The 26001-nt window shown below is 51.9% G+C and overlaps 3 protein-coding genes across 13 annotated transcripts in view; all 3 read left to right on the top strand.

Annotated features, from left to right (window-relative positions):
- Positions 1-269: 269 nt before the first annotated feature.
- Nhlrc4 (NHL repeat containing 4) lies at positions 270-2968 on the top strand. Its single transcript, NM_001039038.2, has 2 exons — positions 270-324; positions 883-2968. The coding sequence occupies exon 2, from the start codon at positions 1430-1432 to the stop codon at positions 1838-1840; it is 411 nt and encodes a 136-aa protein (NP_001034127.1). The 5' UTR covers positions 270-324; positions 883-1429; the 3' UTR covers positions 1841-2968.
- On the top strand, positions 2320-18781 carry Pigq (phosphatidylinositol glycan anchor biosynthesis, class Q). Of its 11 annotated transcripts, XM_017317256.1 has the most exons (13): positions 5883-6069; positions 6162-6517; positions 7739-8437; positions 10067-10198; positions 10323-10443; positions 10928-11107; positions 12970-13096; positions 13374-13527; positions 13628-13739; positions 14163-14243; positions 14566-14680; positions 16349-16410; positions 17445-18777. In XM_017317256.1, exons 3-13 carry the CDS (start codon positions 7749-7751, stop codon positions 17595-17597), a joined length of 1926 nt encoding a protein of 641 aa, XP_017172745.1. In that variant the 5' UTR covers positions 5883-6069; positions 6162-6517; positions 7739-7748; the 3' UTR covers positions 17598-18777. The 11 variants fall into 11 exon arrangements, 7 of the variants coding, with proteins under 7 accessions (XP_006523727.1, XP_030105363.1, NP_001277954.1 ...); XM_006523664.4 differs by lacking the exons at positions 5883-6069; positions 6162-6517 and adding an exon at positions 2320-2407 and having other exon boundaries at positions 17445-18774; NM_001291025.1 differs by lacking the exons at positions 5883-6069; positions 6162-6517 and adding an exon at positions 3212-3386 and having other exon boundaries at positions 17445-18781.
- A 6705-nt stretch (positions 18782-25486) lies between these two features.
- Rab40c (Rab40C, member RAS oncogene family) overlaps positions 25487-26001 on the top strand; it is a 37601-nt gene continuing 37086 nt past the window's right edge. The window contains exons 1-2 of the mRNA NM_139154.2: positions 25487-25549; positions 25652-25836. Coding sequence (NP_631893.1) covers positions 25695-25836 — 142 coding nt within the window. The 5' untranslated portion in view covers positions 25487-25549; positions 25652-25694. The remainder of the gene's footprint in view (positions 25550-25651; positions 25837-26001) is intronic.

Below are 26001 nucleotides of genomic sequence, written 5' to 3'. Positions count from 1 at the left end.
AAAAACAAAACAAAACAAACAAACAAACAAAAATGATGTGGTCCTGACACAAATGTCCTACTTGGAGGGGTGGCCTATAGTTGTAGAGGACTGAGGTGCCTCCTGTCTTGCCCGATGGAGCTATGTCAAAGCAGTAGACCCAAGCCAGAGGGTGCAGGCCTGGAGACTGGGGACTCAGCCCAAACAGCTCAATTTGTCCCTGCAGGAAACTTGTCTGATGACTCCTCCCCTAGCCGTCCTCCCCATTCCCGCCCCTCCCCAAACACCCAGGCTGTCTCCAACAACAGAGGCCTGACCTAAAGCCCTGAGGCCAGTTAGCCCCAGGTAAGAAGTATCATATCCTGATCTCTGTGGAAGGGATGAGGAGCTGGTGGAGAGCCCTGGGAGGTTGGGGTTTAGATGTCTCCCTGGCTGAAGCAGAGGGGCTGTGTGTGTGTGTGTGTGTGTGTGTGTGTGTGTGTGTGTGGTGGTGGTGGTGGTGGTGGTGGTGGTGGTGGTGGTAGTGGTAGTGGTGATGGTAGTGGGGGACTAACAGGAGCTTAGGCCATTCAGTGAAGGAGTCATCCCAGGGCTGGGGAATGCAGCTTATCTGCCTCCTCCTTCCCTAGGCAGGACACAGCTCTGCATGCGATTTGAGCCTTAGAGGTAAACCTCCGCCCCTCTTGAGTGTGTGGTGTCTCTCAGACCCCTGCTGCAGACACCCAGACACCTGTGTGGTTGCTGCTCTTGGGAACCAGGTGAGCACTCAGATACAATGCAGCAGCCTTCCCCTTCCCCCTCCCCCTCCCCCACCCCCACTCCCCAGCTCTTCATCTACAACGGGAGGGTGCTAGTGCCCATGAGCCACCATCTGCATGCATGGATGTTCCAACTCTTTTGCAGCTGCAAAGAAGCCAAGGCCGCGACTGCTTGCTGCCCCTGGCCTCCCATCTATCCTGACACCTTGACCTCCTGGGCTGCCCCTACCCCAGCCACCTACCCCTGACATCTTGATCTCAGGCTGGACCAACTTAGAGATGCCAATTGCTCTCGGCAGCCTCGCCTGCTGGGACAAATCCTGGTGCCAGCAGGGGCTGCAGGGAGCCCCCGAGGCCTGCACTGCTCCCCAGATGGTCTGCTCTTCTTGACGGCTGGTGTTGCATCCTGTGTCCATGTGCTGGATCTTGAGGGACGCTCCATTTGTCAACTACCCTGCTGCATTCCTAGAACTGGAGCCTTTGTCCCAGAGGATGTGGCGGTGACAGCTGCAGGGCTTGTGGTGGTCAGTGACCTCATTCACGGGGCTGTGTATGCTCTCCAGTACACTTCCCGGGAACCCCAGGGCCGCTGGGTGACTGTAGGCACATTCCTGTCCCCCCGAGGGCTGGCTGTGGATGCTCTTGGACACTTCCTGGTGACAGACTACTTGCCTGGAACTGTTCACAGCTTCATGTTAGGACCAACCTGGGAGCCCCTTGCTCCAACCTCCATGCTAGGTCTGGAGGGCCCTTGTTGGGTAGGTCCAGGGCCTGATGGGGGCTTTGCTGTGAGTGAAGAGTTTGGGGATGTACAGCTGTTTGGCAGTGCCCACCAGCCTCTGGGCTCCCTAGGAACCCTGACTGGGCATAACTTTGGCCACCCAGCAGGTGTGTGCTCTGATGCAGAGGGTAGCATTATTGTGGCTGATGAGCAGAGGCACCAAGTGACTTTGTTTCCCCGGGTTGGGCCACCCATCTGTTTGCAGTTGGAGGGACTAAAGAGGCCCTTGGGTATGGCCTGTGCACCCCAGGGCCAACTAGTGGTGGCAGATGCAGGGGACAACTGCATCAAGTTGTACCAGTATCTGGGGGAGATGGCCTGAGGGGTAGGCTCTGGGGGAAATTGCCCCTTGCTAGGACTGGCCGGGCCTGAGTCCTTTGTACTATCATGGAAGGTTGGTAGGCTCCTTGGGGCCTGCTGAGCCGTCTTCCTGATACCTGGTCTTAGCTGGCTTTGTGATTTCCTCTTGGCAAGTGCCCCTGTCTACACAGAAACCATGAATCACCATTTCTTGATGAGGTTCTAAACTGGGCCATCTCCACTTCCCTATTAAGTATGCTCATAGGTTTTCATGCCCCTAAAACCCAAGGGCCACTCAGTCCCTGGCTCTGCTAGCTTGGGTCTCGGGAGGCCTGAGCTTTGAGGCAACACTTGAAGCTATAGATCCTGGGTGCTGAGGCTGTCTGCCAGCAGATAGCTAGGCAAGATCTCCTGCCAGGTGTCCAACCCCTACATCCTAATCAGAGGCAGGCAGGCAGGCAGGCAGGGAGGGTGTGGCTAGGCTGGGTTGGGCAGTTTAGGGGAAGGGTGTGGTCCCTTAGTGTTCCCCCCAGCTTCAAAAATATTCCCATTCTTGAGCCTCCAACAGCACTCTGGGCCCAACAGAGAGGTAAGGAGTAGGCAAATCAGAGGGGTAAGGCCAACATGTGTCCTGGTAGGGCACATAGCAAGGGCAGGTCCTCTACTGGACACTCCCTGTTTTGAAAGATACCTTCAGTTTTCCCTTCAATCCAGGTCCAAACCACTTTTGAGCACTTAGGTGGGGTGCTGGGACGGTTCTGGGTAGCACAGGTTCTTTCATACCCTTCCATTCAAGACAGGAAAACAGTAGCCTTTCCTCCCATGTTACAGATGAGATCTGGAAGGGGAGGGGTGTGTGTGTGTGTGTGTGTGTGTGTGTGTGTGTGTGTGTGTGTTTGAAGAGCTTACTCATTGAGAATCTGGTCTCACCCATGTTCTTCATGTGGGAAGAAGCAAGAAAAAGCTCCTTGCTTTTGCTCCTTTAGGGTGTGGGGTGGCACCCAGCCTGTCATCTGGACGTTGAGGTCAACACACATGTCACTCCTGCAGGCTAAATCAATATGCCCTGTTCATTATGTTGTGGGGGATTAATGGACAATGAAAGAAACTTTGCTTGTAAGTAGATGCTCAATAAACACTAGTTACTGCGTTGTTAGGGGTATTGCTTTCAGACTATGCGGCCCACACGGGTCTGCATGCACCCTACTCGCAATGGATAGAAACAGATGGAAGGGCCTGGGTTTAGGAGGCCAGGCGGTAAGAACAAAGCGGCTACCATGGTCCTCAAAGGCTGGATCCACCGGACCTTTCAGGATATTTACAGCGAGGGTAGCTTTGATGACAGGAGCCGCGCGCGCGGAACTCTCGGGCTCAGGCGATGGACAGCCCGGGCATGTTTGGGGACCGGACCGTCGCGCGACAACGCCGCGGAGCCGGCGGAAATGGTGCTGATGTCCCGCGGCGGGCCTGGGAGCCGCAAGCACGGTCGTCCTCCCGGGCCCGCCGAACGCAGTGCCCAACCCAGTTCCTTCCCTACCGCTCGGGGACGCGGCCCCGGGGACCAGCTGGTGAGCACTAGCGGGTGGCGGGGCCGGGAGAGGAAGAGGAGGAAATCCCGAGGTAGCGCAGGCCTCTTGGTCCTAAAGACTCTGAGATGGGAAACCTGAGGCCGGGATAGAGGGAGAGGCGGCCACCCACGCAGCTGACCTCCAGGCTCAGCGGCACCCGTTGTGGGTCTGGGCCTGCTCTCCGGAACTTGAGGGCACCGAGAGGCCCCTCCTCCCCTCCAGGCCGGGAACTGGCTGGAAGATTCCTGGGGCACTGGCTGAGAGGCTCATATTTATCCACTCCAGTAAAGATCAGAAACAGATTACCCCCTCCTTTTGAAATGAAAAAGGAAAGCATTTACAGAGGCGGAAAATGTGTTTCTGTGCAGGTTCTCTTTTAGGCTAGGTTGGCCTCAAAATCCTAGTGTAGCAAAGGATGACCTTGAATTTTTGATTGTCCTTTGGCCACCTCCTGATTACAGATATGCACTGCTACTACTGGTCTATGAGGTTCTGGGGACTCAACACAGGGTCTGGTGCAGGCTAGGTAGGCTCCATACCAACTGACTACATCCCTAGTCAGAAAAGTGGTTTTGTTGTTGTTGTTGTTGTTTGAACGTGGGGTAAATATGAACCCTCTCAAAGATTCACAAAGTAATGTTTCAGCTATGATGTGTCCCAGGTCTCTCTTAACTGGGCTGGCCATCCCTCAAGCCTGTTCCTTGCAGGGGAAGTAAGCAGTAGCTCTGCTGCTGAAGTCTGACTTGGAGTTCTGTGAAGAGACTTCCTGGGGCCTCTTATTTAACCCTCCTGGGAATGGGCTGTCGGGGAGGGAACTGACTCCTTCTTAGCAAAGGTAGCTTTTCCAGGCTTGGGCTGTTCTTTTAATCAGCATCTTTAAAGGCCTTCACGCATCCCAGGTTTTTGCCTTCTCGCTCCAGCCTCTCACCTCTTGTATCGATCGCCTGCTCTTTCATCATCATTTTCTGCTGCTGGGATCCCAGCAGCCCAGTGTAAGCACACTCCTTCTTACACTTCAGTGCATCCGGAGGCTGAGATGGGAGTGAGGGTGGGGATTTGCCTCAACTTGAGTTCTCTCAGTACCCCACAGATCAGAGCTCCAACCTCTCTCTGCCTTGCACCTTCTTTCCTTTGACCCGAGCTTTTTTGCTTTAAGGTAAACTGTAAATGAAGCATACTCCACAAGGAGGATGTGCATAGACACAGTGTGTATATAGCACAGTGGATTCACGAGTTGTGAGCAGACTCCAAACCAACCTTTGAAACATCTGTTTATAATTAGATCAAGGGCATTTCTCTTCCTACACGGTTGTGAGCATTTTTCCTTAGTTCATGTGAAGTGTTCCCCCAGAGAGTCAAATGATATTTCACTGAGCTGGTGTGTCCTTACAAAGTTGTTGAACAAGAGTTTGGGCTGGGCTGAAGGGTTCCCTATGACAGTGACCCGCCGGGGCTCTTACAGGCGGAATGGCTCTAGTATTTTTAGCCGTGCCTCATGTCATGGCCTTCTGGAGTCAGTTCCTACTGAAGGGACAAGAGAAATTGGTTCTTGACACTGGCTATGGGGATTTAGCCTGCCCTAGTGTTGGGCGTCAGGTTTTCCCTATGGACACCTACCAATTGCCTGCTTCCTCCGGGTTCTTTGGAGTTTTGTTTTCCTGGAGACTTCTGACTCAGAGTTCTATGGAAAGGCTTCCCGAGACTTCTTTAACGGCTTTTTCAGGCTTGGACTGTTCTTTTAATCAGCACCAGCATTTGGAAGTCCTACAGTGCTGGGTCCCATTAGTCCTCTCAGCATTGGGCTGGGTTATAGTTCATATGAGACCCTAGGTCTAGTCCTCAATATCAAAACCAAAAAGCTTTGCCACATTGTCCATGTGACGGCTTTGGGCTGGACAGGAAGGGAGCAGCTGCACCTGGATCCTTCAAGCTCTGGCCATTTGTCTATGGGCCAGCTACCACCACCACTTGTGTCACTGTCTATCCCCTCGACTCCAATTGTTTTGTGCAGACACTAGACCAGGAAACTAGGCTTCAGCCCAAGATCTGGGCCTCCCTCAGGAAAGGATCCAAAAATGGGGTCTTTGTTCATGGTTGCTGTGTCCTTCACTTCACATGGGCAAGATGCGGTATTGACTAAAGAAAGGCATATGTAGGCACTTGAACCTTGCCAACCATTCCAGCAGTTCAGATCAGCAGGCACAAGTGGAGGACACCCACAATCTCCAAACAGCACCTTTTCTGTGGAAGGAACAGAGTGGGGTCCACAGAGTAAAGGATTTGTAGCTACTATGGTGGTTTTTTTTTTTTTAAAGATTTATTTATTTATTACATGTAAGCACACCAGGCACACCAGAAGAGGGCATCAGATCAGATCAGATCTCACTCATTAGAGGTGGTTGTGAGCCACCTTGTGGTTGCTGGGATTTGAACTCAGGACCTTTGGAAGAGCAGTCAGTGCTCTTAACCGCTGAGCCATCTCTCCAGCCCCTGTGGTGGTGCCCCTGTGGTGGTTCTTAATGCTCACACCAAGAGCCTGAGAGGTCAGGAGGGCTGCTGTTCCCTCACAGAAAATGCGTTGACATTCTCTCATGGAGAGAAATACTGCTCTGCTGGGAGCCCCATCTTGGGGTGTCTGCCAAGGATTCCAGAGAAAGAGGAGTACTACCCAGAGGTACCTCAGGTGAGCAGAGGGCAGAGCAGAGCCGCTACCACTGAGCTACACCTCCAGCCTCTTCTCTACTTACTTTCTGAGACTGAGTCTCTGTGTTACAGCTCTGAAGGCAAAGGTGTCCTGGCAGTCTGGAGCCAAGGAATAGCAAGCACAAAGTCACACCACACAACAAGCCTCATACAAGAGATTTATTGGGAAAGACACAAGATGGCAGCTACCTCTGCTTGGGCTAGAAGTAGCAGAAAACTGAGTGAGAAGCAAACTTATATAGGATTTCTTGGAGGTTGGAGGACCAAGTTTTCCAGGATGGGAACTGGTGGAGTTTCAAATCCTGACTTAGGCGGAGCTCGGGATTGATGAGTTTGTGGCAGCAGCAACAGGAGGACATGGTCCGTGTCACAGGAGGAGCGGCTCCTTTAAGCAGGCCTTACCCGCAGCCTTAGGACCAGTGATCTAGGTGTGCATCCAGTTTTCCTGAGCCCCGAAACAAGTTTGTTTGGTTCGCTTTTATTTTTTTATTTTTTAAAAAATATTTATTTATTATATCTTAAGTACACTGTAGCTGACTTCAGACACACCAGAAGAGAGCATCAGATTTCATTACGGGCGGTTGTGAGCCACCGTGTAGTTGCTGGGATTTGAACTCAGGACCTCTGGAAGAGCAGTCAGTGCTCTTATTTGCTGAGCCATCTCTCCAGCCCCTCGCTTTTATTTTTATTTTTGGTCATTTGGTGGTGTTTGAGATTAAATTCAGAATGTTGGCCATGCTAGGCAAGCACTCTGTCATTGAAAACCATCCCTGGCCCTCCAAAACAGGCTTAATACCTTTTAAATTTACTTTACGTATATGAGGTTTTGCCTGCACGTATGTAACCACACATGTGCTAGGTCTGCTGGAACTGGAGGTATGAATGGTTGTGAACCACCATTTGGGTGCTGGGAATCAAACTCAGGTCTTCTGCAAGAGCGACGAGAACTCTAAAGCTCTGAGTGGCTCTGCAGTCCCAGGTTTAAATTTTATCTTAACTCTTGCTTGTGTAAATCTAGTTTATTGCTGTTTGAGACAGGGCCTTATTTTGTATGCCAGGATTCCCTGAAATTCATGTGTAGGCCTAGCCTTGTCTTGAATCTTGAACCCAGTGGTCTCCCTGCTTTAGCCTCCTAAGTACTGAGACTATAGTCAAAAGCCATCTCCCCCAACCCCTTCCTTTGAAGGCTGGTCTTGAACTGGCACTCCTTCCTCCACCTCTCCACTGCTGGAATCACAGGTGTACATTACACAGCTGGCTGGCTTCTGGTTTGCTAAAGTTATCATTTGTGTACATGCTCATATGACACTCATAAGGAGGCCTTTCTCATTAAAGCCCTCAGGCTCAGCCCCACACTGCTGTCAGTCAACAGCATCTGTCCAGTACCTCACTCTGCCCTGCTTCAGGCTGCTGGCCTTAGAACGTGTGGAAGCACTGCCCTGCCATCACACATACAGCTGCTGCTTCCTGGGGCAGTGATGGGAAGAGTTCAGTCCCTGGGAGATGCACAGCCATGACCCACCGAATCCAGAACTGTGCTTTCCCAATGTGTGGCTGGGTGAATGGTTCGTAAGCAGGGTACAGCATCTTGCAGGCACTATGCTGCCAGCCACAGCAGCTCTAAACCAACCCTTTCTCGTCTCTTGCAGGGCCCCCAGCATGGTGCTCAAGGTCTTCTTCCCCACGTGCTGTGCCTCGGCAGACAGTGGCCTGTTAGTGGGACGATGGGTTCCAGGACAGAGCAGTGCTGTGATCCTGGCCGTGGTGCACTTTCCCTTCATCCCCATCCAAGTCAAGGAGCTCCTGGCCCAGGTGCAGAAGGCCAGTCAAGTACCAGTGGCTGTGCTAGGGACCTGGTGCCACCGTCAGCAGGAACCGCAGGAGAGCCTGGGGAATTTCCTGGAGGGCCTGGGCACCATCTTCTCCCATGACCCCTGGTTGCAGCTCTGCCGGGAGAGGGGTACCAGACTCTGGAGCTGCAAGGCCACTTACCCGCAGATGTCTAACCCTCTGGACATGCACCCCGAAGAGCAGGTCATGCTCATCTTCTATGATCAGCGCAAGCTGCTGCTCTCCTGGTTGCATCCGCCTCCAGTCCTGCCTGCCTGCCAGATGGGAGACACCACAGCCAGCACCGGAGGCCTAGCTGACATCTTTGACACAGTGGCACGCAGCGAGGTGCTCTTCCGAAATGACCAATTTGATGAGAGACCCGTACGCCTGAGCCACTGGCAATCAGAGGGAGTGGAGGCCAGCATACTTGTGGAGTTGGCAAAGCGGGCCTCTGGGCCTGTCTGCCTGCTGCTGGCTTCTCTGTTGTCCCTGATCTCAGCAGCTAGTGCTTGCCGGTAGGTGCCTCAGATGGGAAAGGTAGGACAAGAAATTGGACCCTTGAGAACCACAGGCTCTCCCTTCAGTGTAGTGGCATTGAGAGCCAGAGGGTCCATCCTGAGGCTCATGTTCCTGGGACTCAGCTCTCCTCTTACCTCCCTCCCTTTGCATCTCAGAGGATGTCCTAGTAGAGGCTGCTATTCCTGAAGACTGTGTGAGGCCCATCCACTTGGGTATACTATGGGTCGCAGACAGTTCAAGCACCGAGAAGAAATCTGGTGAACACAAAACTGGGTTATTGCACTTAAAAAAAAAATTACAAATAGCCAGACAGTGGAGGTGCACACCTTTAATCCCAGCACTTGGGAGGCAGAGGCAGTTGGGTTTCTGAGTTCGAGGCCAGCCTGGTCCACAAATTAAGTCCAAGACAGATCTCCTGGACTGGGGTTATAGATGGTCCTAAGCCGTCATGTGAGTGCTGGGAATTAACCCTGAGTCTTTATAAGAGCAGCAAGTGCTCCAGATCATCATCTCTTCAGCTTAGCTTACGATTGTTGTGTGCTTGGGACAGGGTCTCAGCTGTATAGCCTTAGCTGGCCTGGAACTCACTATGTGGTCTAGGCTAGCCTCAAACTCTATGTCGGAGTGCTGGGATTAAAGGCCAATATCTGCCCCACCTGGGTTGACCCATGAGGACACAGAGCTGCCCATTCCCCTTCTTTTCTGTTTTTCCCACAGCTGGCTTCAGGTAATAATGCAAAATGGAAAAGTCCTTAAGTCCTCAGAATGCTGAGTAACACTAGGCTCTTTTTTTGTTGTTTGTTTTGGTTTTTCGAGACAGGGTTTCTCTGTGTAGCCCTGGCTGTCCTGGAACTCACTTGGTAGACCAGGCTGGCCTCGAACTTAGAAATCCGCCTGCCTCTGCCTCCCAAGTGCTGGGATTAAAGGCGTGTGCCACCACGCCCGGCGCTGCTGCTCTTTCCTTGACCCTGCTCTGTTTCACACAAGCCAATTGCTATCAGGTATTTTCTTCTTCCTTGGCTTGAAGACATCTCTTACTATGTGAGCATCTGTGGAAATGTCTCAATGCTTCCTTTGTGAGGAATTCAGTCTTACTGGAAAGCCCAGGAGAACCTTGCTGAGCTGGGTTACCGTGTAGTAGGCAGGGCAAGTCTTGGGTGGATGAGAGATGACCTAGTCCCCCCCTCCCCCTCTACTTTTTTGGCCATCTTTCGGGGAAAGGGTAGCCCTTACTAAGCTGATCTATTTGCCTCAGCCTCCTGAGTCCTGGGATTAAAGGCACGTGCTACCACGACTGGCTATCTTTTCAGCTATCTTGACACTCATCTTTGCATTGGCTGGGGAGCTCAGGTATGCCTGAGGCTCTGCGAGGGGTCCAGCTCTGTAGTAGCAGTAAGCACGGCTGGGGGTTGGGGGCAGGAAGGTGCTGTGCTTTTCACATCTATGCATCCGTGCTTGGCTGTGTTGGTCTTCACATTTGCCTGGGCCCTGCTGAGCCTTCAAGTGGAACCAAAGGGCTCAGGGTGAGTGACTCCGGGTCTTCTTTCTAGAGTGAGAAACCTAGGCTGGGAAACCAAGGAACCTAAGGCTGGAGGTGTCAGTCTCAGCCCTTATATTCCCCCCAGGCTATGGAAGCTGTGGCCACTTTCCTTCATCAGAAGCAAGCTCTCCACTTGTGAGCAGCTCCATCACCGGCTGAAGCACCTCTCCTTCATCTTCAGCACGGAGAAAGCCCAGAATCCCATGCAGCTGATGAGGTATGGTTTCCTATACAAGGAAGGGGGCGGCCCATCCTCTTCTTCCTCTCCGCTTTGCATTGTGCCTGCAGCCAGGCCTTTCAGGCTGTGTCTGTAGCTGTGCTTTCCCTGACTTTCCTTCCAGGAAGGCCAACATGCTGGTTTCTGTGCTACTGGATGTGGCCCTTGGCTTGCTGCTGCTCTCTTGGCTCCACAGCAATAACCGAATTGGACAGCTGGCCAATGCCCTGGTCCCTGTGGCTGATGTGAGTGGATTGGGTGGAGCCCAGCTTCCTGAGGGTTGGGAATCCTCTTGGGCAGTCCTTCAGCTGGCAGGAACAGCTCTTCCCTGTCCTCACCCTAGAGACCCAGCCTTTGGCCCCAGCCTGAGATATTTCTTAGCTCTTGGGACCTATGTCTCTCAGGGCAGCATTGGTGAATTGCCTGCTGCCCCTTCCTGAAGGTGGCAGTGTCTGAGGGCCACTTTGGTTGAGGCTTTCATGGGCCCCCTTTCCATGCTAAGCTTATATACCAGATGAAAGCCAACCTTAGCACAACTCTGGCTCGGGGCTGTTGCTGGGCTGTCCACACTATTGCCAGATTGCTCTTACACTGGAGACAAGAGGCACAGGCTGTCCTCTCTACTCCCCATGCTCTCGTACACGGTATGTACAGCACATTCATGCTGGTTCCTTCACCTCATTTCTACCTGGCCATGGAACGTCTCGGTTCTCCATCTCATCTCAGTAGAGTCAAAGCAGTGTCTCCGTGGAAGTCTTGTGGGCTCTCTTCTGCTCCGTCAGTGCGGATGCCTGCTGGGTCTGTTTGTTGCCAGGCCAGGAATCTGGGGCAGCAGTGGGCTCCTCTCAGCTTTGTGAGATCTGTGGAGGTCATCCCAGTAGGAAAGAGGAGCTGGAGCTGGGTGAACGGGTGAGGCTGTTTCTATATTCTGTTTCTTGGCCAGCTTTGTCTGGGGAAAAAAAAAAGCACCCATAAATATTTAATTAAAAAATGGAGTCTTTTTCTGCTGCCAGGCTTTTATCCTTTAAATATTAAATAAGACCTATTTATAAAGAAGGTTTTGCTCTCCTCCCTGGTGGTCCTGAGGCTCTTGCACAGGATTGCAAGAGGCTTTGAGAAGAGCATGTAGGGATATAAGAGTTACTCTTGAGGACTAGACAGTGGTGGTGCAGACCTTTAATCCCAGCACTTGGAAGGCAGAAACAGGCAGATCTCTATGAGTTTGAGGCCAGCCTGGTCTATACAGTGAATTCCAGGACAGCCAGGGCTATATAAAGAAACTGTCTCAAAAACATACATACATACAGACAGACAGACAGACAGGATTACTGCTATGGCCTCACCTTGGTGACAGAGTAGAGCGTCCCTTAGCCAGACATCCCGTCCCTTACCCTGCTCGTCGCTGACGTCCCCATGGGTTCACTGCACTCAGTTTCGTCTTTTCTTTGGGCCCCTGCCCTCCGGCACTCTCCCCTGCTTGCCAAGTCTCTGATAAGCCCAACACCTTCTCACTCACCCAAGATTGCTACCCATTGCTGGGTAGCCCTAACCTCTGGTAGCAAGTGGTACAGTGAAGTCTTTAATGGGGGCCTTCAGTATTTCCCAAGTATGGTTTGAATTGAGCCATGGTCTGTCCCACCTCAGCAATATCCAGGTTTCATAGACTTAGGACCCTATGGGTCCAGGGCTAATGTAGCAGTATAAGAGGATGACGGGAGTTCTCAGGTTGAGGTAGATGTCTCATGGGGACACACGCTCGCTCAAGGAATTGGTTTATGTATTCCAGCCTGTTAGAAGATTCCTCAAACCAGGATCTTGGAAGTCATCTGTGGTCAGGGGTCAGGGGTCCAGTGGCCAGACAAATTTGGGAAACAGTTTCTGTCCAAAGTTAGAAGACTTTGGTGCACACCTTTAACTTAATCCTGGCACTTTAGAGGCAAAGGCAGGTGGATCTCTATGAGTTTGAGGCATCCGAGTCTACACAGCGAGTTCTAAGATAGCCAGAACTATATAGGGAGACCCTGTTTAAATAAATAGACAATGATTTTGAACCTTGGAAGGAAGTGCAGGCTGCCTCTGTTCTGCCCAGAGAGACTGGCTAGGGTGGGAGTCCACTCTAGACAATCCTCAACCTGCCCACTCATCTGCCTCTGTGACCGTGTCATTCCCCCCCTGCTCCATGTCCCTGCTGCCCACTCATCTGCCTCTGTGACCGTGTCATCCCCCCCTACTCCATGTCCCTGCTGCCCACTCATCTGCCTCTGTGACCGTGTCATCGCCCCCTGCTCCATGTCCCTGCTGCCCACTCATCTACCTCTGTGACTGTGTCATCCCCCCTGCTCTATGTCCCTGCTGCCCACTCATCTGCCTCTGTGACCGTGTCATCCCCCCCTGCTCCATGTCCCTGCTGCCCACTCATCTGCCTCTGTGACCGTGTCATCCCCCCCTGCTCCATGTCCCTGCTGCCCACTCATCTGCCTCTGTGACCGTGTCATCCCCCCTGCTCCATGTCCCTGCTGCCCACTCATCTGCCTCTGTGACCGTGTCATCCCCCCTGCTCTATGTCCCTGCTGCCCACTCATCTGCCTCTGTGACCGTGTCATCCCCCCTGCTCTATGTCCCTGCTTCCCACTCTTCTACCTCTGTGACCGTGTCATCCCCCCTGCTCCATGTCCCTGCTGCCCACTCATCTGCCTCTGTGACCATGTCATCCCTGCCTACTCATCTGCCTCTGTGACCGTGTCATCCCCCCCTGCTCCCTGTCCCTGCAGCGCGTGGCTGAGGAGCTCCAGCATCTGCTGCAGTGGCTGATGGGTGCTCCTGCTGGGCTCAAGATGAATCGGGCACTGGATCAGGTGCTAGGCCGCTTTTTCCTGTACCACATCCATCTGTGGATAAGTGAGTGCCTGCTGGGCAGGGTTGGGCAGCCCAGCAGGGCAGGTTGAGGAGAGCAGGCAACCCTAGTCAGGCCCCATTCTCCTCCTGCTTCCATTTGCTGGCCTCCTGTTTGTATGAAGCCAACTGTGTCAGGCCAGTTGAAGTCTCAAGCTGAAGTCTAGGTCCAGTGGCTGGGCTTGTGCTCACCCATATCCAGCAGTATTAGGTAGCCATTCTCAGAAGCATGGGCTCCCAGTGCCTTGGTGGGCACTACTTATGGCTGAACCCCATCCTGCAGGCTATATCCACCTTATGTCCCCCTTTATTGAGCATATCCTGTGGCATGTGGGACTCTCAGCCTGCCTTGGACTGACTGTTGCTCTGTCCATCTTTTCGGATATCATCGCCCTTCTCACCTTCCACATCTATTGCTTCTATGTCTACGGTGCCAGGTATGTGTAAGTGCAAGTGGGCGCTCAACAGGGTTTGAGCGAATAGGTGAGGTGTGGCCCTCATGGGTGAAGTGTGGCCTCATGAGCATGTGACCTACAGGCTGTACTGCCTGAAGATCTATGGCCTTTCCTCTCTCTGGCGTCTGTTCCGGGGGAAGAAGTGGAATGTTCTGCGCCAGCGAGTGGATTCTTGTTCCTATGACCTTGACCAGGTACCTACAGCTTTGAGCCTGCTGACCCTGCCAGGGCAGCTACTTAGACCCTACCAAGGACCAACCTACTCCTATCCTGCAGCTAGCTTCCAGCAGTTGGCCTAGGGGGAGGTACCTGCAGACCTACAGACTTTACCAAGGTGGGCATAGGACCTGCTTTGGCTTATTCCATTTGCTTACCCAGATGTGATACATGAAGTTTCCCCTAACATCATTTTTACCTATGTACCCTACTGCCTGTTTCCCCAGGTCCACAGGGTATGTAGACACACACTCCTCATGGTAAAGGGAACATGCTGACCCTTGCTAGCTCAGGAGACCAAAAAATTCAACTGCAGTTTAAGATGTGTGTGGGCAGTGATGGAGTTGCCTCCCTGGCCTGGATCTTGTGGTGCCAGGTGTGCTGGTCCTTTTTCCCTGCAGCTCTTCATTGGGACCTTGCTCTTCACCATCCTGGTCTTCTTGCTACCCACCACCGCTCTGTACTACCTGGTATTCACCCTGGTGAGCCCAGTACCTCCTGCCCTGGGGCCTACAGAACAACTTGGGATTGGTCACTGCCTGAGCCAGGCACACAGGAAACAGGCTATCTACCTCTTGGGTTCACATCAGCATGGCTGTTCTGAACTCTCTGGAAACTATGTACTGGTCTTAAAGCAGTTGGGGGTTCCGTCCTGGAGAAGACTGGCTACAGGGGAGGTTGGGACCCATAGTAAGTGGATGGGGTCATAGAGGAGCCCTCCTCTAGAGGTGAGCCTATTGGGCTGCTCTCCTCCTAGGCCCGTTTAATGTGTGCCCTCAGCCCTGAATGTCACCTTTGCTACAGCTCCGGCTCCTGGTGATCACTGTGCAAGGCTTAATCCATCTACTTGTAGACCTCATCAATTCCCTGCCACTATACTCCCTTGGCCTTCGACTCTGCCGACCCTACAGGCTGGCAGGTAAGTGTTGGGTGCTGGTGGTCTGGCTTCTGACAGATGATACAATGTATCCATAGGACTTATAAAACACTTGTGCCAACTTCATGTGTCTCCTTCCTGAAAGAATTGGTATGTGTGGCATAATAGGCAGGGCCATGAAGACAGGCTTGGTCCTGGGCACATGCTATCTTTTCTCTCTCCCTGGAGAGTAAAGTTCAGAGACATAAAGACCCAAGGCATCACCCTTTCTGTAATACGTGAGGCTTGCTGCAGAGTCTGTGTAGGATATAGATCAGACTTAGAGAAGTCTGCCTCCATGTGATTCTATGTTATGTCTGCTTTTTGATGACCCTTACTCTTGGAGGGACAGGCCGGAATGAGGGCTGCTAGACTGCAGCAGGAGCATCCTGCACTGTGTGTAATCATCGCCTATCACCCGAGCTGTCTCTCTGAATCTCTACATCCTGGTCCCATGTCCCTGAGGGGACTTTATCTCCTTTAGGCCTGAGGTTATCATGAGCAACCCATTTGTCCCTAGGGCTTTGGATACACCAGGGACTTTAGGATCGCCTGGCATAGCCAATGTTCAACACCAGTTCAGCTGATTTCTAAGGTGACCAGTAGACCCATTTGACTCTTCCAGCCAGCTCAGACCCTTTTGATAGGGATATGCAGATTCCATGGCTTTGAACCAATTTCAAAGTCTGCCTTCAGGCATCTCCCTGCTGCTGAATGCCTATAAAACATTTTGTGAACATCCTTCTAGCTAATTTCTCCATTGACCTCAGGGGACCCAGGTCAGAGTCTCATTTGCAATGCTACTCACTTACCCTCTGCCCCCACTTCTTCACTTCAGAACACAAAAGCAGGTGGGCCACAGTAGCCCCAGACATAGCCTGGGATGCAGAACCTCTTCCTCCTAAGTTTGGAGCCAGTAAATGGGGCAGAGCAGTTACTTTGCTTGGAAGGCCATGGTTCTGACCCTTCCCACTTACTGGCTTTAAGTAAGCTTCATTTCCAGCTCATTTATTTCAAGACAGGGTTTCTCTGTGTAGCCCTGTTGGTCCTAGAACATACTCTGTAGACCAGGCTAGCTTTGAATTCAACAGAGTTCTACCTACCTTTGCCTCCTGAGTGCTGGGATTAAAGACATGCACCACCACAACTGTCCCATTTCCTGCTCTTTTAAGAACCTTCCTGCCGGGCGTGGTGGTGCACGCCTTTAATCCCAGCACTTGGGAGGCAGAGGCAGGCGGATTTCTGAGTTCGAGGCCAGCCTGATCTACAAAGTAAGTTCCAGGACAGCCAGGGCCATACAGAGAAACCCTGTCTCGAAAAACCAAAAAAAAAAAAAAAAAAAGGAACCTTCCTGGGCATTTCCTAGACCTGGAACTCAAAATACAGGCCAGGGGTGCTATGGGTTCCTAAGTCACAGACACAGAAGCTGTAGGGCACTGAACTATTAACAGGGCATCTGCCACCCAGCATAGAGGCAGCTGGGAAAGTAGAGGAGGAGAGAACCCTGTGTTCCCAGGCAGGTCTGCTGCCTCCTGGGTGTGCTCAAAGGGGCTAGAAGCATCCGAAATTGCCATCTACAGCAGCCTCTGCTGACCCATAGCGTTCTGTGGGACCAGTGAAAGCTGATTGGGTATTGCCACCTTCCTTCCTAAATCCTTTGCTTTCCTATAGCTGGTGTGAAGTTCAGAGTTCTGGAAAAGGAGGCAGGCAGACCCCTCCGCCTCCTGATGCAGGTAAGAACTCTCTATGCTTCACTGCTACTCGGACCCGGGATCCCCACCTTCCATCAGACTCCCCAGTGTCCTGGGACAGCTGGTGTGATACTGTGGTGTTAGAGCAGCCAGAGGTCACATAGAGGTAGAAGGACCCAGTGGAGCTAAGGGATAGGTTCCCTGGCATCTGAGCACTATAACTCACTGTCTGGAGCCTCCCCAGCAGAGTTATGGCTACTTATTGTGATCTACATAGTTGATATCTAGTCCAGCCTGTGGGTGGAGTGCCCATACTTGGCTAGAGACATCATGAAGCTGCCCTGAGTCCCATAGTGCTCAAGATTGTGATAAAACAGAAATGACTTTACAAAGGCCTCATGACAAGTAGTCATTTCCTGTTGGTCTTGAACCCTTGACTCTTTCAGTCACAGATTCCAGTCCCCGTGAAGGGAGCAGAACATGTTTTGGGGTGACTTGCCAGGTATTGAGTTGTACCTTGGTCCAAGTCCAAGACTCTTAGATGCAGAAGCATCTGGCATGATCTCCTCCTCCTCTTCCTCCTCCTCCTCTTCCTCCTCCTCCTCTTCCTCTTCTTCTTCCTCCTCCTCCTCCTCTTCTTCCTCCTCCTCCCCCTCTTCCTCCTCTTCCTCCTCTTCCTCCTCTTCCTCCTCTTCCTCCTCCTCCTCCTCCTCCTCCTCCTCCTCCTCTTCCTCCTCCTCCTCCTCCTCCTCCTCCTCCTCCTCCTCCTCCTCCTCTTCTTCCTCCTCCCAGAAGCCTAGAAACAGAATAGATTCTAGGATAGGGCAGACACTGAACTCCCCTGCCATCATTCCCTCCTTAGGGGACCAAAGTGCTATATGGTTGCTTCTCTAAGGATAGATAGCATGGCTATTCCATAGGCAAACATTTGTCTGGGTTTGCCCTACATTTGTCTTGCTAAAGATTCTCTAGAGAGCCAGTCAGGCCCAGGGTGCCAGCCCTCAAGAGCTTCTTCTGTAGACACAGCTGAAGCACCCAGGACCACTACCCTACTGATATCTCCCCTGCCCTTGCAGATAAACCCCCTGTCCTATAACCATGTGATGCACATCTACCGTCTGCCTCGCTGTGGCTGCCATCCCAAGCACTCCTGGGGTACCCTGTGCCGAAAGCTGGTCTTCGGAGAGCTCATCTACCCCTGGAGGCAGAGAGAGGACAAACAGGACTGAGGAGCTGGACACAGCCTACCCATAGCTACTGCACAACCATCACGCCTCCTCTCTGCCAGGACAGCACTGACCACGGGGTCATCTCAGGTCCCACAAGGGCCAACCAAACACTCTGTGTGCTGAATGTAGGCAGGCCTTACCCTTGAGTTACTACTTTGCTCTCGGACCCTGCCAGCTTCAGTCCTGCACTCTATCTAGCACAGTGGTTCTCAACCGTCCCAAAGCTGACCCTTTAATACAGTTCCTCATGTTGTGGTGACCCCAACCATAAAATTATATTCATTACTACTTCATTACTGTTAATTTTGCTACTGCTATGAATCATGATATAATATAAATATCTGTGTTTTCTGACAGTCATAGGTGAACCCTGTGAAAGTGTCATATGACACCCACCCCAAAGGGTTGAGAACCACTGCTCTAGTATCACCTATGTAGGGACCCACATGGTTTTTGTAGTCATTACAGTGAGCCTGATTCCTAGGAGTTCCCGGACCCCGTGGGATATGCTGGCAGGTGCTCTTGGCTGCTTTATTGGGTGGGAGCACTCCTGGGCACCTGGTGTACTTCATAAGCCTCCGCAGAACATTTCCATTGGGAAACAGGCAGCTGCTGATCCCTTAGCCCCTCGAACTAATCCCTCACCCTGTACTTCATTGGGCTTACTTGCTACTCTGGAGATTGCTTTGTGAAGTTGCTGTTAATAGGCCTTTGGGTACCCTTTGCTTGAAGTTATATCAACTGAGGTGATTGGATACCTGCCAACCTGGCTAGTGCTCCATGTATGAATAGGCCCTTTGGCAAAATATTCTATGTTCTCTTATAGACTCCTTATGGGACCAGATAGCTTCCTTCTGGACAGGCACTTCATGGCTCATTGTGTGAATGATCTTGGGGTGGTGAAATGGCCAGGGTTGGTTCCCTAACACTTAGTGGGACCCCATGTGAGCTAGTCCCTAGGGGGCAGGAAACCTCACTGCCTGAATTGTCTACTGTGGGCAGGAGGGGACAGCCGGCCCAGCCTGTCTTTCAGGGGCACTTGGGACTATTGACATTGGTCTGTCTGTGCCTGCTTCCTCTTGCTATAGGTCACAGCCACTCTTAAGCAGCCAGTGGAGGGTTTTGGTGAAGATGAATCCTGATCCTGTGATGACAATAAAAATCTCATGAATCTGGAGTACCAGCTTGGGTGTCCTGCTCGTCTGGCCAGGCTCTAGGTGGGTGGGCTAGGTGGGGCACTGGGTTACCCCAGGTGACTATCATCATTTCCTGCCTAAGGCCTCTGCAGAGGCTCTGCTGAGTTGCAGCCCTAGGTACTTGAAGACGTCATAGATAGGTGAACAGAGCTAGAGCCTCAGTGCCTCTGGCCATAGTTTCACCCAGATTCCGGGAGCTGGGATACAGTCTGGAAGGGCTGGGGTTGTCTAATCTGGGCTTTGACTATGTGGATTCCAAACAAAGCAGAGCTCTGCCCTGGACTGACAAGTTTCTCTATGTAGTCTTGGCTATCCCAGAACTCACTCTGTAGACCAGGCTGGCTCACACACAGATCAGCCTGCCTCTGCCTCCCTAGTGCTGGGACTGAAGGAGTGTGCCAATACCACACATCTTCAACTGACTCTTAGCATCTGCAGTCTTCAGATGCCTCCAGGCCTGTCATCCTGGTTATGAAGAAGGGTCCCTCAGTTGCTTTCTAGCCTGGGACTCCACAAAGGATCAGTATAAGCCAACTGGGGAGTGCCATAGGGCCCTGTGTGACCCTGTGCCCAGAGAGAGCCTGCTGAAAATGGCTGTCACATGCAATACTAGGTGCTCCACTCTAGGCAGGCCTTCCACTTGTCTCTTGGTCCCTTTGGACTCAGCAGCACACGGATTACTACTTCTGTGCATGCATTTTTCCCTACTCTGCCTGGCCACCCTTACCCATCCTTTAGCTTCCTGCTCTCATCCTTTCACTCCTGTACTCACATCAGGCAGAGCTTCTGACCTCAGCCCAGCTGGCCCTGTCATGAGATTAGTCTGGCAGCTGTCCTCGTGTGCAGCAGAGTACTGGGCTGTCTGCCCTTCTGAGGACCAGTCAGGGCCTGGCACCAGAGCTGGCCAAATGAACACTGGCCATTGGAGCCAAAACAGTTGCCTCTTGCAGAGAGCTGTGCCCATGGAGGTTTTTCTGATGATTCTCAGACATAGCTCATGTATGTCTAACAACAAGGGCTGATGTTTGGGTGGGCATTACTTTGATGGACAGGTGCCTTTCCCAGGAGCTGTCAGGGTTCCTATCACAATCTGCCCTCCTTTGTAACTGAAAGAAGCTTGTCTGCAGGTACTTGGGACATGAACATGGCCCGACTTCATTCTGTCTCCACTAGCTGCCATGTCCGTCACTATGTCTGAATCTGTCTACTTATGAGAGGTTCTAGGGCTTCTTGTTTCCAGTCTTAAGGCCAGGACCTCTGAGTAATTGAAACATTGCCTTTTTTGTTTGGTTTGTTTGTTTGTTTTTTGTTTGGTTTGTTTGTTTTGTTTCTCTGTGTTGCCTTGGCTGTCCTGGAACTCACTCTGTAGACCAGGCTGGCCTCGAACTCAGAAATCCACTTGCCTCTGCCTCCCAAGTGCTGGGATTAAAGGCATGCGCCACCATGCCTGGCGGAAACATTTCTTTTTTGAAATATGTATCATGTGTTTCAGGCTGGTCTCAACTTGCTACGTAGCTAAGGATGACCTTGAACTGCTGATCTTCCTGCCTCTACTTCCTGAGTATTGGGATTACAGTTACATAACACAATTTATGGAGTGCTAAGGATCAAACCCAGGATGTCATGAATGCTAGGCCAACTGTCAACTGCCAATTTCCAGCCAAACTGAAATGTTTTGTGGTTACTTCCTAAGCTTCCTGGACACATGGTTTTTTGGGCCTAGGGTCTGTCCCCTTGTATGATTCCCAGAATTCTCAGAGGACTTAGGGTCCCACCCAGAGTGGGGAAGTTGGTCTTAGTTTGCTCTTTTTAATTATAACAAAATGCAAGAGCCCAGATGTGTTATCAATAGAGGTTCATTGTCTTGTTCTAGAGGCTGAGAATCTAAGGCCATTGGCACAGCATCTGGCTGTGGGCATTTTTGCCAAACAACATGGTTCCAGGCATCACATTGTGAGAAACAAAGCAAGTGTGCTAGCTCATTTTTCCTTTAAGGCCACTAATGCCACCATGGGAGCGACCCTCATGACTTCATCTACTAATTACCTCCCATGAGTCCTGCCTGACAAATTGTGAAATAAGGTGTGGGCCACCATGCTGCTCAGTCCACTCAGACTCAAAGGCCCATCTCTGTTTCTGGAAATATTCTGATGGATAGCCTAGAGATAAAGTGTGATCAGTTTTCTCGGTGTGCTTTAAGTATAGTCAGGCTAACAGCTGACTTCAATTGTCACAGCCAGTGTGTGTCTCTGGAAGGGGGGGGGTAGGTTAGTCTCAGCCCCCATGGGTGAACATCCCTATTTCAAACCTCACACCTCTAAAGAAAGACTCTCACCATCATTACAGCCAGCACAGGGGGTGAGAGCTATCAGAACAGAGGCAAAGCTCACGTGTCTGGGCAGAGTGGCCTCTATAAGGGAGGATCTCCCTGGTAACCAGGTTGTGGCCCTCCAGGACTCTGTTCTCAACTACTCATTAGCTGAGGATCAGGACTTTTTTTTTTTTTTTTTTTCGTTTTTCAAGACAGGGTTTCTCTGTATATCCCTGGCTGTCCTGGAACTCACTTTGTAGACCAGGCTGGCCTCGAACTCAGAAATCCGCCTGCCTCTGCCTCTCGAGTGCTGGGATTAAAGGCGTGCGCCACCATGCCCGGCAGGACTTTATTATTAATTAATTTTAACTAATCTTATTATGAAATCTATGTGATCCAGAGCTCAGGGATTGGCCACTCCTGGACAAAATGTAGCCAGGAAAAAAAAGAAAAGAAAAAGATACAGGTACTACCTCTGGGATCCTTTGGAGAGTCAGAATGAGCTGAGAAGTTCTGTTGGAAGGCCTTAGGGTGGTTCTGCCTTCCAGGACTCAGGAGCCTCCACCCTACACACCCTTGACCAAGAGAATAGCAGGAAAACCTGTCCCTGAAGGCAGGTGAGGAGAGCTCTGATGCCATTTCTCAGGCACCATCCCCTCACAAATATTTCCTGAATATTGTGTCAAACCAAGTGGCAGTGTTCACAGGGCCAAGACGCTCAGTAAAGGCTCTGTCTTCAGCTTAGGAGGGAGGTAGTCACTTAGTGTGGGGCTGCTGGAATGAAGGAAGGGTACCTGCTGCTGGAGAGGAGGCCTGGATCTAACAGTCCCTTGGAGAAAACACCCCTTGTAGGTTTTTTTCTTAATTCTTTCTTTCTTGGAGACTGGGCCTCTGTAGGCCCAGTCTTGAACTTGCATCAGAATCCCAAGTGTGCTGGGATTAGAGGTGTGAGCCACCATACCTGGCTGGTTGTGTGTGTGTGTATGTTTTTCACATTTCTTAAGTAGCTGGTGGGATATAACCTGGAATTACTGAATTCTAATTTCACCTTTGAACATTTAATGTTAGTTTTTAGCATCAGCAGACTTGTTAACTGCCTGACACAAACTTGACATCCACCAATTGATTAGTCAGTCTGTGCTAACCTGACATCCACTGATTGATTAATTCAGTCTGTTTTCTCCTGAGGGATTGTCCAATGACTCCCATTCTGTACAATCTGGGAAAACCAACTGAATAGTGTCACTGAAGTGGTCACACAGCTAAAGAGACAGTTTTCAGTATGTGAGTCAAATGGACTTCTTGGCCTTTCCACATGCTTGTCCAGTCACAGCTCCCTCAAGTTCTGTGGCCACCACACATGGCAACTCAGCTTCACCCTGCTTGTCTATTGTTGACATGACTGTGAGTGAGTACAGGTGCTCAGATGGGCAGAAGAGGGCATTGGATCCCCTGACCATGGAGTTGTATAGGTGGTCATGTGCTGTGGTACTGAGAGCCAAATTCCAATCCCGCCCAAGTACAGCAACCATTCCTAACTGCTGAGCCATCTATCCAGTACCTTCAGTAAACCTGGATTTGTCATGTAGCTCAAGTTGGTCTTGAACTCATGGCAATCCTCCTGCCCGAGTATTAGGACTATAGGCGTGTGTCACCCACCTAACCTGCTTAGGAGGAGGTCCTTGCCTTCCCAGCAGCCAGGAGAGCTGTCAGCTGTGGACACATCTGTGCTCAGCGGGCACCTCATCACTGGTGGCACACTGCCCAGACTTGTGTTCAGTGGTCATGTGAAGGAGCAGCACCGAGTCGGCACTGATGTTATCCTTTCTTGGCCTCCTGTCTCAACATCCCAAGCAGCTGGGCTTATAAACTTCTGCCATCACAGAGTTTTGGGGTTTTTGGTTTTGGTTTTTTTGTTTCATTTTGTTTTTGAGACAGGGTTCCTCTGTGTAACAAGCTCTGATTGACTGTCATTTTGTAAACCAGGTTGGTCTCAAACTCAGAGATTGGCCTGCCTCTGCTTTCCCAGTACTGGGATTTACATGCCCTGTCCAAATTCATTCTTGGGGCTGGAGAGATGGTTTAGTGGTTAAGAGCACTGACTGTTCTTCCGAAGGTCCTGAGCAACCTCCTGGTGGCTCACAACCATCTGTAATGGGATACGATGCCCTCTTCTGGTGTGTCTGAAGACAGCAACAGTGTACTTCCATATAATAAATAAAGTCCTTTAAAAAATTCATTCTTGTGCCAGTCTTCATACCTTTTTATGGGTAATACTTTTCACCATATCAACACACCTGCTTGCCATCTGTTTTCTAATGATATATGTGTCTCATTGTTTTGCCTGCATGTATGTAAGTGTGCCAAGAATGTGCCTGGTCCTGGAGAAGTTAGAAGTAGGCATCAGATCCCTGCCTGGAACTGGAGTCATGACTGTGAGCTAACAAGTTGGTGCTGGGAACTGAACCCTGATCCTCTACTAGAGCAACGAGTGCTCTGAACTTCTAAACCAACTCTTCATCCAATCCCTCATTTTATCAGTTTCTTATACTTGTTTTTAAATGTGCATTGGTGTTTTGCCTGCACATTTGTCTGTGTGAGGGTGTCAGATCTGGAACTAGTTACAGACAGTTGTGAGCTGCCATGTGTGAATTCAGTTGTGAGTTGCCATGTGTGAATTGAACCCGGGTCCTCTGCGTGCACACATGCACACACACATGCACACACACACACACACACACACACACACACTTTATCTATTATCTGACAATGTTCAGGAAGTTTGTGTAAAAACTGTTCCAAGGTACAGTATATGTGTGACTGCAGCATGTGGAGGTATGTGGAGGTCAGAGGATAACTTTCAGAAGTCATTGCAGCCTTTCCCCCTGTTAAAATGGGCTTACACCAGGCCAGGTAGCTCTTGAACTGCTGGACAAATTCTCCTATCTTTACTTCCTTTCTTTCTTATTATAGGAGCCGGAGCTAGATGGAGATTACAGATGGTCAGTCACCGGAGGGAGATCGAACTCATACTGTTAGGCTTACAGTGCAAGAGCGTTGGTCCCAATCTATGTTTACGGTTTTTTTTGTTTTTTGTTTGGTTTGGTTTGGTTTTGGGTTTTTGAGACAGGGTTTCTCTGTATAGCCCTGGCTGTCCTGGAACTCACCCTGTAGACCAGGCTGGCTTCGAACTCAGAAATTCGCCTGCCTCTGCCTTCCGAGTGCTGGAATTAAAGGCGAGCGCCACCACGCCCGGCTTATGTTTTACGTTTTAAATTTTTTGCTATTTATGTGACTTGTGAATGCACTCTTAACCAAGAACGCTGTCCGTGGCCCTCCAGCCTTGGAGCTGGCCGACCGAGTGTGCACATGCAATGCGTTGCCCATCCTGGAGTTCACCGGGCCAACGCTGCTCAGTCGCTGGTCCAAGCCCTCAGGATCCGCTTTGGGAAGGATGTCCCCCACAAGAGACAGCTCAGAGGTGGACTTCAGCCGCCATCCTTGTGCCAAAACACTCAGTAGCGGCCCCGCCCACTCCGCAGCCAGGAGGAAGTCCCACCCCTTGGAACAGCCCACAAGGGAGAGAGGCTTGCCCCTCCAGGGCGAACACTAAGTGGCTGTCCCCGCCCTGCCCTCAGGGAAGGCGAGCCCCACAGTGTACGACGAACTTTGTTACTTCCCTTCTGGGTCTCTGTGAGAGCGGCCGGCCAACGCAGCTTGATAGATAACCTGCCCCCTTCCAACACCCTCCTCCCGGGACTCAGCTGAAGCAGGAGTTATCTCTACCCTTCCGCTTGTCCACGAGGGGGGAAGGGTAGACTTGTGTAATGTTTGACTCTTGATTGGCCCGAATTAGGAAAGGGGTGGGCCTAGGAGGTTATGATCGATGTTAGATGGCACAAATGCCTTAGCAGTAGTAGCCAATGGTGATGACGAGGGGGCGGGAGGCCAGGATGTTGCAGGTCGGTGCCCGGCTACTATGGCTCTGAGGCATCCTGCAGGAAGCAGTAGGGGTTGGGATGGACATGCAAGAGCAACCAATGATTTCGGAAAATCAGTGGGAAGTAGCCAATGGTCACAGCGAGGAGGCGGGGAAAAACGCCAGCCTCAGCAACACTGTGTACGAAATAGCGGGGACGGGACTTCAGTGATAGACAAGCATGTAGACCAACAGAAGTGAGAAAGAGGGTGGCAGCGGGCCAGTAGCAGTGGCGAGTGGGCAGGGCGGGGCGACCGTGGGCTGGGCGGCACCTTGTGTGGGGCGACGTGGGGGCGGGGCGACCGTGACGGCCAGGCTGCCAGGCCAATGGCCCGGAGAGGGCCGGCGGAGGGTGGCCAATGGCGGCGGCGCATCCGGGGGCGGGGCTGCGGGGCTGCGCGGTGCCGTGCGGGAAGCGGCGGGTGGCGGCGGCGGCAGCGGCGGCGGCGGCGGCTAGGAGGCTGAGGTGAAGCTGGCGGCAGCGGGGCGGGTGCACTGGGGGCGGTGGCCAGCGGGCGGGAGCATCAGCGTCCTGACCGCACGGCCGCTCACCAGCCTTCGCCCGCAGGTCTGGCGGCGGTGCCGTGGGCCGCGGTGCGGCGGGCGGGAGGATGGGCACCCAGGGCAGTCCAGTGAAGAGCTACGATTACCTGCTCAAGTTCCTGCTGGTGGGCGACAGCGACGTGGGCAAAGGCGAGATCCTGGAGAGCCTTCAGGACGGCGCAGCTGAATCCCCGTACGCCTACAGCAACGGTAGGCCGGGGTTGGCTGTGGGCGCGCGAGGTGGGAGCGGCCTGTCGCGGGAGCGGGCGGCCTCTGCGCGTGTCGCTGCGGTATCCTCTGGCCCTGCCTTGAGGAGCCGTCGGCAAGCGGGCGCGGGTCCTGGTGGCTACTAAGAAGTCACAGCAGCAGGTCTTT

This window comes from Mus musculus, chromosome 17, assembly GCF_000001635.26.
Source record: "Mus musculus strain C57BL/6J chromosome 17, GRCm38.p6 C57BL/6J".
NCBI classification, from domain to species: domain Eukaryota; kingdom Metazoa; phylum Chordata; class Mammalia; order Rodentia; family Muridae; genus Mus; species Mus musculus.
The sequence above is the reverse complement of the archived record's forward strand: the minus strand, read 5'-3'. Positions and strand labels throughout refer to the sequence as shown.